General features: G+C 41.9%; 1 protein-coding gene across 1 annotated transcript; it reads right to left on the bottom strand.

Moving 5' to 3' along the window:
- Window positions 1–99: 99 nt before the first annotated feature.
- Window positions 100–9,500, bottom strand: gpalpp1 (GPALPP motifs containing 1). The gene is made up of 8 exons (XM_088602747.1): window positions 9,315–9,500; window positions 8,246–8,411; window positions 7,426–7,536; window positions 6,274–6,391; window positions 3,810–3,944; window positions 3,313–3,477; window positions 2,432–2,527; window positions 100–1,738 (listed from the first exon to the last, which is right to left on the bottom strand). The coding sequence occupies exons 1-8, from the start codon at window positions 9,397–9,399 to the stop codon at window positions 1,520–1,522; spliced, it is 1,095 nt and encodes a 364-aa protein (XP_088458873.1). The 5' UTR covers window positions 9,400–9,500; the 3' UTR covers window positions 100–1,519.
- Between the last annotated feature and the right edge of the window lie 261 nt (window positions 9,501–9,761).

The following is a 9,761-nucleotide window of genomic DNA, read 5'->3' as shown; positions in this document are numbered from 1 at the left end:
ACAAAACAACTACTTCAAAAACGGGTTTTCTAAACTGACTTAAGGTCATTTACAATTATTTTAAAGGCACAGCATACTTTCAAATAAATACTAAAGACACATTTTCAAAAACTTTTAATTAAAAAAAACATGTAAAATGTGATGGACTGAAAAACTACATTCATTGTATTAATAGAAACTAGCAGAAATGCATTTCAAGGATAATTTTAAGATACAATACATTGTACACTTAAACATCTTAAAATAGCTATTTTGAAAGAATTACCCAGAAAAATAATCCACTTAAACATATTTACATTAAACACTAACAATGTTCTGTGATGCAATATTTATAGGTTTTTTTCTCCACAACAGGCAATACCTTATTTGAAAAACATTAGATTTTTTTCTCACAGTAATTGCTGTTTTGGTCTTTATGCATTAGGATTTAATGTAAGACCGAAATGGCCTGGTCACTGCAGAAGTTTGCCTTTTTTTTTTTTACACTGCAGTCAGTGGTGTTCTTTCCAAACCTGTGATGAACTGCAGTGTGTCTTATCCCAACTGGATTCAGAATCTATCAGGCTGTGCTAGATTTCCTGACATGAAAATGTTAAGTGAAGAGGGGAGCAGAAAACCTTGTGCAAGGTTTCTTCCGTAACATTTGATTCGGAGTAGAAAATAAATATAAAGATGGTCCTCTTTGCATGATCCAGATCTGTTATGGCTTGTAAAACAGCTTCTCTTAGAAAATAAAATCTGAAAGTCAAATGTCCCTAAAATAACAATGTGCTACCCACAGATCTATAATGAATCAAGAACCTTGTAGAACTGGAATGAATCCTAAGAAATTGTATAGATCAGGAGTCCTCACTCTCCTAGTCCTGAAGAGGCACTGCTCATCCCTGTGGGCTTTATAAGGAACTTCCAAAACTCTTCATTGATTACAGAATTAACAGCTGTAATATTAACTGATTAAATCAATAGCGGATTGAATTAAATAATTAGGAGCACCGGTAGACTGGAAAGCATGAAGAGCATGGCATGTGGCTCACCAAGATCAGAAGTTTGGATCACTGCTCTAAACTAACAAATTCCAGATGACATTTCTGGACAAGCCTGAACACACATAAACATGTTTCGTGAATGGTCAAACGTAGATCTGGCAAAGAGAGATTTCAGTAAGATGATACAACTAAATCCGACATCAGGTCCACAGGGATGATATTTGATACTACCCGTCTTTAAAAATCTGTCTGAAAGTCATTATTCCCACCTACGGAACTCACAAAGACTTTCCCTAATAGATTCTCTCTCTTTTTGTTCAAACTACCTTCTTCAGAATTCAAATGTACAAACCCCCCTTACACACAAGAAACAAATCACACATGATTTTATATGGTATCTTCATGTAAAACTCTGCCCTCCGATTAATCGTCTGCAACATCCTTCTAACTCCTACTAATACTTCCATCCTAAAGGAAATAGAGCACACCAGTTCTGGTCAAGTCAGGCCTGCAGCCTGGAGCAGAGCAGACAGCTAGAGGAACATGGTGCCTTTGCTATGTGAGAACCGGGTGTTGAGTTCCTGAGACTTCTTGATAAGAGCCTTCTTCTGGGCCTGGTCAAAGCGATTCACTTGCAGGTCCTGGTCCCTGTCAAAAGGCCGTCTCTCCTGGGGCTTTGTGACTTCCTCCTCCGTCTTCCTCTTCAACTTCTTTGTGTGCATGTTGAGGAGAGACTCGGACCGCTTGGAATCCTGTGTTATTAGGGAAGAGGCGGTTGATTTTAATGCAGAGCTGCATCAGAACCTAGCTTCACAGATAATCCACAGAACGCATTTTACTTCATAAACATGCAGGGGAGAGGGGAGCACAATGATACCGAGGTTTATTTTCTTCATTGAAACCACACATTTTACAGGGTTTTTCTTGCTAACTAGTATGTACAGGATGGTATTCCCCCCCTTTGTGACAATAACACACTTACTGTAACAAAGCCAGTGGATACTATAACAGAAAACATGACCATGTTCGATACACGTCTCTTTTTTTGGATAAGACAAATCTGAAAAAATGAACATCTTTCCAACTGTGTATACTGTAAATAACTAGTTCCAAGGGCATACTTTATTAAGATCTAAGATGCAACAGAACTGTATCACCATAACCAACTGGCCTGTATTTGATAAGACAAGCCTATGGAGAGCATGTACTGTTTTACGTGGTGGAGAAAATGTATTGTCATTTCTACAAAGCCCTTTTAGCTGTTAGGTAAGCAGGATGTCTTCGGGTTGCTTTCTATAAAAAAACCTATCTGGTATTAAATATAACAGTGAAAAACTTACTCTGTATACAAAATCAAAAAAGATCTGGTAAATCAACTCTCTTAAGCTGCAATTATGCTTTTACTATTTTTGGACATGCTGATGATTTGCTATTAAGGTACTCACATTGTACTTGGACACCTTCTCCGCCATCTCCTGATCCCTCTCCGACAGCTGTGGGATCTCCTCCTTCTCCGGACTCCTTTTCCCTTCCAGGCGCTCCTATGGAAAAAATACCCCCAGAAAGGTTACAAATGAGAAGGAGAAGAGACCACAAGGAGCCTTCCTCATTTTAAATGATAAACCCGAGAAAAAGAAATGATCACGACACACATGATGCGAATGTTCATTTTACAAAGGTGTACAGTGATGTGACTCTGCAGTTTTGGTGGGGGTGGGCTGTATTGTTTTCAACAGGAAGCCGTGGTTCCAGTGGTGTAAACAGATCTCCGTCCATCCATTTTCTAATCCACTTGTCCAAGGTACACGCTGGTCAGAATACCAGTCATTCACAGGGCAGACACAGTACCAGACAAACACACTCTCACAGACTGGGACAATTTTCCCAGAAGCATGTCCTTAAATAGATTTATTAGCTACCAATATGCCTATGATTAGCTATTAATGCCAGATATGTCTTAAACTACAAATATTAAAAGACTGGAATTCTGTAACTGCATCGGCAATGAGTAATGAGTACGGAAAGGAGAATTTAGATTTCCTTTCAGCCGTCATGCAGTGAGATGAGTGTAGGGAATATTCTGACAAAGGCTTTGTCATAGGGAAAGGACACCATGGGTTCATAAGTTACAGGCTCTTTCAAAAATAGTCCATAAGAAGCCGAAAAGCAGTACCAATTACTTGTAATATTCATTTGATTTCCCACACCTCTCTATGCAAGAGCTCCCCAGATCAGTAATCTCTCGCTTGTTTATGCACAAGGCACGGTTACTTTAAATTGCTTTTACTAGTTTCCCTCTTGAGTGAAAGGAAACTCGTTAGCCCACCCTGGCTTTCCTCTCCTTGTCAGCTGGGGTGTCAGTCCACAGGGAGCGATCTTTACACTCCGGTCCCGATCTCTTCTTAAAGGTTCTGGGGCCGAGGCCAAAGTGCTGCAACTCAGGGGGGAGTTCGGTCATCCACGTTTCCCGAGCGAGCTCTTTTGGATCATCCTGAGGACAGAAACACATGCCATAAGGTTACTGTCAATTCAAATAATTACTATGATTGCAATGATCATTTTAAGTGGTTTATTATATTCGCATACTGCAGAAAGAAATAACGACCCATATTAAGTTACTTTTATAAGGAAAAAGACTTACATGTTTATGTACGCTATATACAACATTTGGTGGCAATTTAACTCAACCATCCCTAACTGTAGATGAAAATTCTGCTGATCACTTTAAAAAAAACCCAAACAGATGCCATCAGCTTCAGAGAGGCATGATTTTTATGTTGAAAGTGATCTTGACCTTATAGGAGAATGAAACCTCTTCCTTACATTGCCTCCAGAAATCAGCTTTTCCTTCATTTTCTGTGCTCGGCGCTCAAACTCCATGGCAACAGTGCTTTCCACCGGTCTCTTTGGGGGCAAGGGCCCTATGACTCCACCTTCTTCCTCTTCACTGCTGGAGGCCTGCAGCAGAAACACACAGTTTGTAACAAGCCAGGCTGGGGGGAATAGCAGGATGATAAGCACTGCAGCAGCCAGGATACTGAGGACACTGTGGACAAGGCATAAGCAGGTTTTCAGGTTAAGCTGTTTAGAAGTGCAAAATGTCTGAAAAATGTTACATGGGAACTGAACTTCAGATATTAGAACCAGAAAATAATGGCTAGGTTGTCTTTACAATGCACTCGAATCTAAAAAGCAAAACGACCGAAGCAAACACTACAATAGTGACAACTAAAAACAACAAGACGCCAAGGTGAGGTAAAGGGGAGTACGATGTACGATATTATTATTATTAATTGCTTACACTTATATAATGCTTTTCTGGACACTCCACTCAAAGGGCTCTGCAGGTAATAGGGACTCCCCTCCACCACCACCAATATGCAGCATCCACCTGGATGATGTGACAGCAGCCATAGTGCACCAGTACTATCAGCCATCAGTGGGAAGGAGAACAGAGTGATGAAGCCAATTCACAGATGGGGATTATTAGGAAACTATGATTGGTAAAGACCAATGGGTCTGCATGCCAGGGTTACACCCCTACTCTTTACGAGAAACACCCCAGGATTTTTAATGACCACAGAGAGTCAGGACCTTGGTTTTACGTCTCATCCGAAAGACCGCCTTTTTACAGTATAGTGTCCCCGTCACCATACTGGGGCATTAGGACCCACACAGACTGGGTGAGCGCCCCCTGCTGGCCCCACTAACACCACTTCCAGCAGCAACCTTAGTTTTTCCCAGGAGGTCTCCCATCCAGGTACTGACCAGATTACACCTGCTGAGCTTCAGTGGGTTGTCAGTTGCAGGTTGATACGGCTGCTAGAGATAAGTCTATATCCGACGAGATCCAGCTGCAGTCTGTACTCAACGAGAGCAGCTCTCCATGCTCCTGCCCCTGCTTAGATTCAATCCCTATCCCTGTCGCTTGCAGTAAAGATTTCAGAGGGGCTGACATCTCTTCTGTGTTTCTCAGAGCACTCAGCCCTGTTACACACACAAATTAACACCTTCCTCCGATGCACAGATCACAATCACACTACCCCCTAAAAACAAAACACTCATACTGCAGTTTGCTCTGACACGCAGTTTATGGTCTGCTTACTCCACACTGGCTCTCAACTCTGATTCATGCACCTGCACACACCTTTATGTTTAAAAATGCCCGGTCAAATAAACAGAGACTGACAACTAAGGGAAAAAACTACAGTTGCTGCTGGATGAGGTGTTAGTGGGGCTAGTAGGGGGTGCTCACCCTGCAGTCTATGTGGGTCCTAATGCCCCAGTATAGTGACGGGGAAACTATACTATAAAAAGGCGCCATTCTTTGGATGAGATGTAAAAGCGAGGTCCTGACTCTTTGTGGTCATTAAAAATCCCAGGGTGTTTCTCGTCAAGAGTAGGGGTGTTACCCCAGCATCCTAGCCAAATTTCCAATCGGCCTTTACCAATCCCAATCTGTGAATTGGCTTCATCACTCTGTTCTAATCCCCACTGAGATCTTGTGTGGGGAGCGTTCTGGTGCACTATGGCTGCCGTCGCATCATCCAGGTGCACATTGGTGGTGGTGGTGGTGGAGGGGAGTCCCCATTACCTGTAAAGCGCTGAGTGGAATGTCCAGAAAGGCGTTAAAATCAGTGTAATTACTAATAAGTATTATTATTATTATTAACACGACACAAGACCACACGCAGACCCTGAATTGGCAGAAACTCTGGATCATTGAAGCAGAGATGCACACGCACGCACGCACGCACGCACGCACGCACGCACGCACGCACGCACGCACGCACGCACGCACGCACGCACGCACGCACGCACGCACAACAGGGAGAAACAGAGAGGGAACACAGACAACACACTGTACTGGCCAGTAAAACTGGAGGATACCAGGTACTGTAATTCCACACACAGAGTTAATGAACCAGAACATTACAAGTACGGTTCAAGCCAGTGCCGGTTAGCTCTCTAACCGGTGCTTTTCTCTTGCTCTAAATGTCCCATTTGCAGCTGCAACTCTTCATGACCCTGAAAGGAGGGATTCTGGAATCAGCTAAGATTTTTGTTGGGTTTTCCCCATACAGGTATATATGCATTGTGCAACTTCAGCTTCACAAACCCATACCCTCACATAGCTCGAATGATCAGATTAAAGGAAAAACAGCCCCTGTATTGCTAATACACTATGAATTGTACGTTAATCCTTCCATGTTTAATCTGCATGTCAAAGTTAAAGTCTAGAATCATCATTTCCTTTCAAATGAGAACACGGCCACCTTCTCCTCACCGTTGCGCTGCAGCCTGGTGGCATTGCAGGCCCAGGGCCGTCTTGACTGTCGTCATCATCTTCATCATCATCAGCAGGTCTCTTAAACCCAGGGGGCAGCGCTGGCCCGATCACAGGCCTCGAGGAAAACCGACAGAGGACAGGTCACAATGACAGGAGGCCATGCAGCTCGTCTGGCCTGTTTGGTAGTTAATAGTTAATCGATCCAAGGTTCTCATCCAGTTGTTTGTCAAACGAAGCCAGGGTTTCGGTTTCTACACCATCGCTGGCCAGTTTGTTCCATTCTCCCACAACCCTCTGGACAAAGACCTTAGTTTTAAAAGCCCATTAAAACTGTTGATTCTGTAGAAGTTCACAGTGCGGACTTGTCAGTGCCTTGAAGACTTCTGAATACTCCTCTCACAGTCTTCTCTGTTCAAAACTAAAATTAAGGCTGGAATTTATCTAGTGTCTATTCTTTGGACTGATTCCTGAAAAACAGTATATGTTTTGGTAGAATGACGACTGAAGTATACACAAGATTCTAAATCCATTGAACAATTATAACATCCCTTGATTTAATATAATACAACATCCCTTGATCCTTGATTTTTTACATTTAAACTACATTATCCCAACATTGTTCACCTTTTTATTCTAACATTGCTTAAGGTAATAAAAGTGCTTCATGTTATAAATTCCTTATTAGGTTGCCTGCTTCTCTTACATAATTATCTTTGTCTAAAGAAGCCAGCAAATGTACATAGTAACCCTGGTTTTAATGACAGAATTCATGGTAGAGTGGGATTTCACAAGTATTGAAAGATCTGAAAGCTCCTTTGATATCATTTATATAGTAGAAATATAGTTACTTCAATGTAGCATATTCGTTTGCATCATGCACTGCTTTTTTATTTAGGATAAATGTTATCATGCTGAAGAATGTTCTCAACAGAGTCATAATCAAATCAATGCCAGTTAGGCGTCAAATCCAATCCAAAAGGCTCTGGGAGTTCATTAAAAAGAACACTACTGAACAACTATAATATTTTTAATTCAGAATGCAATGGAAATACGCAATCGACATTTGACCATTTCTCTGGAGCATTTTTAACATTCAAAGTTTGAGGACAGTTTGGTAGCATTGTTTTTTTGCTTAAGAGCTGCTCTTACCTCTCAGGAGAGGCCTGTGGTTTCTGATACCCAGGAGGAAGAGCCGGTCCAAAAAAGCCATCCTCCTCCTCCTCCAGCCTTTTCTCTGTTCCCTGTGTCCTGCACATTTTGCTATGAATTCAAAAGAGCATAAGCTTCTCAGAAATTGTTCTAATCAGTTAGCTGCTCTCACTCAGTTTATTTATTGGTTAACCACCTGCAACTTGACTAAACATATTCAATCAATACATTATGCACTGTACACAAATGCAAGTACTGGACTAAATTCACATATTTTCTGGCCTTTGAGTAAGGGAGTCATTTGTGTCAGAGCAAACACACAGTGACCTATGGTCTTCATGAGAATCCTGTTCCAAGGATGACAAAATAATGCAGCGCAATACTGCAGTATTGCGAGAAAAATCAATTAAATCAAACAGATGAATATCCATCCACTTTCTAACTGCTTGATCCAATACAGGACAACAGGAGGACTGAAGCCTGTCTTGACAAGCAATGGGCACAGGGCAGGGTGCACCTGGGTTGGGATGCCAGTCCATCGCAGGCTAGACACACACACACCAGGACAAATTTTCCCAGAAGCCAATTTACCTACCAGTATGTTTTTGGACTGGGGGAGGAGATCATACAAAAAGAACATACAAACTCCCTGCAGACAGCATCCCAGGAATTGAACTCAGGGCCTCAGCGGTGATAGGCAGAGATGCCGACCAATGCATCACTGTGCCACCAATGGATGTATAGGATATTAAATATGGAAACTAAGAATCTTCCTGAACTACAAACACCTTCGTTCACATAATTTGTTTAAATGGTTTACCTTGGTTTACAGCCATCATCTGTGTCATCCTGTGTCATGCCACCTGGAGGCTGAGCATGACCACTTAGTCTGCCTCTTTTAAATCCCGCGTCCTCAGGCTCACTGTCCTCTGAGGAGCTGGAGCTGTCCCTCGGCCTGTAGCCTGGAGGCAGAGCTGGCCCTGCAACTGTTTAGGAGCCGGTGAATTGCTCATTTATGCAACACATAGAAATGGCAGCGACAATAACATCGCCTTGGCCTCATCTCTGATGAACAACAGAATTTGGCAGCCAGAATCCTGACAGGGCCGCAAGCAAGCAATCACGTTACGCCTGTCTTCGAGTCCTAGTACTGGCTTCCTATCAGGTATCGAATCAACTTCGAAATCCTCATCCTCATTCAGTACCTATCTGGCTTATTATCTGTCTACTCCCCACTTTGCAACCTTCATTCGTCTGACTCAGGGTTGTGTTTCTTGTCTTCTCTTTTCAGCATGGCACCCAAACAAGGCTCCACAGCCTAAACGTTGTGTTTCTTTTCTTCTCTTTGCAGCATGGAATAAATCTTTACTTGTTCCTCTGCAGCCTACGCATGCTGATGCATCTACCTACCTGGTAGGTACCTACTTGAACTACTATAAATGGAAAAGACGGTAAGTAATAAGCCTAGCAGCCATTCCTTCCTAAATAAACCTTCATCTGTCGATTTTCCTACAGGTGAAGTTTGAATAATGAACTACACATATGGAAATCAGTCATTTAAAAGGCAACGTCTGTTGCAAAATGTTACGTCGATGTTAAATTCTGTTGTTCATCAGTGATGACGCCAAGGCACTGTGCGGCATAGAACAACTATATTTACGCACCATAATGTACAAGCACAGGTCCAGCTGCTTAATGTCTAAAGTAATTTTATACTGTAGAAACGTTTCTGAATTACTAGCTTGAGAGCTACTATGTATGGTAAATTACTGATTTAGTTTAAATGCTAACGTTTGTGTTTACGTATATGATTTTGTTTTGCGATTAGTTGCTTATAATGAACATACTGCCTCACATTTTGCGTTTATCTCACAGAGACCACACATTACCTTCTTCCTCAGAGTCGCTTTTTCTGTTGTCTCGGAACCCCGGAGGAAGGGCCGGACCAATAATGTCATCAGACATAACACTCATATTTCTCAGTTCGCCCAAGTGCTTTTACTATTAAATCACAAAATACACAAGCTCACACACTCCTCATACACTCACACACAAGGAAGTAACCCCGGAAGTAAACAATCAAGTAAAGGATTAAAAAAACACCTACTGCCTCCTAGTGGAGTAAAATGAATAGAACCTTTAAAATACAAATAGAACGCCGTTAAAATACATCCGTAAGCAAGCTTCACGGACTTATAAATAATAACTAACACAAAAGTCGTTTTTTTCACTGGGGTTTAATATTTTAGGCACAAGTATGTAAAACACATAATGCATAACCAATAAGTTATAGTTTTCTGTGTTTGCAACACCCTTCATGCTTCTCATTCTGTCAA

This window comes from Lepisosteus platostomus, chromosome 2, assembly GCF_059453375.1.
Source record: "Lepisosteus platostomus isolate fLepPlt1 chromosome 2, fLepPlt1.hap1, whole genome shotgun sequence".
NCBI classification, from domain to species: Eukaryota; Metazoa; Chordata; class Actinopteri; order Semionotiformes; family Lepisosteidae; genus Lepisosteus; species Lepisosteus platostomus.
The sequence above is the reverse complement of the archived record's forward strand: the minus strand, read 5'-3'. Positions and strand labels throughout refer to the sequence as shown.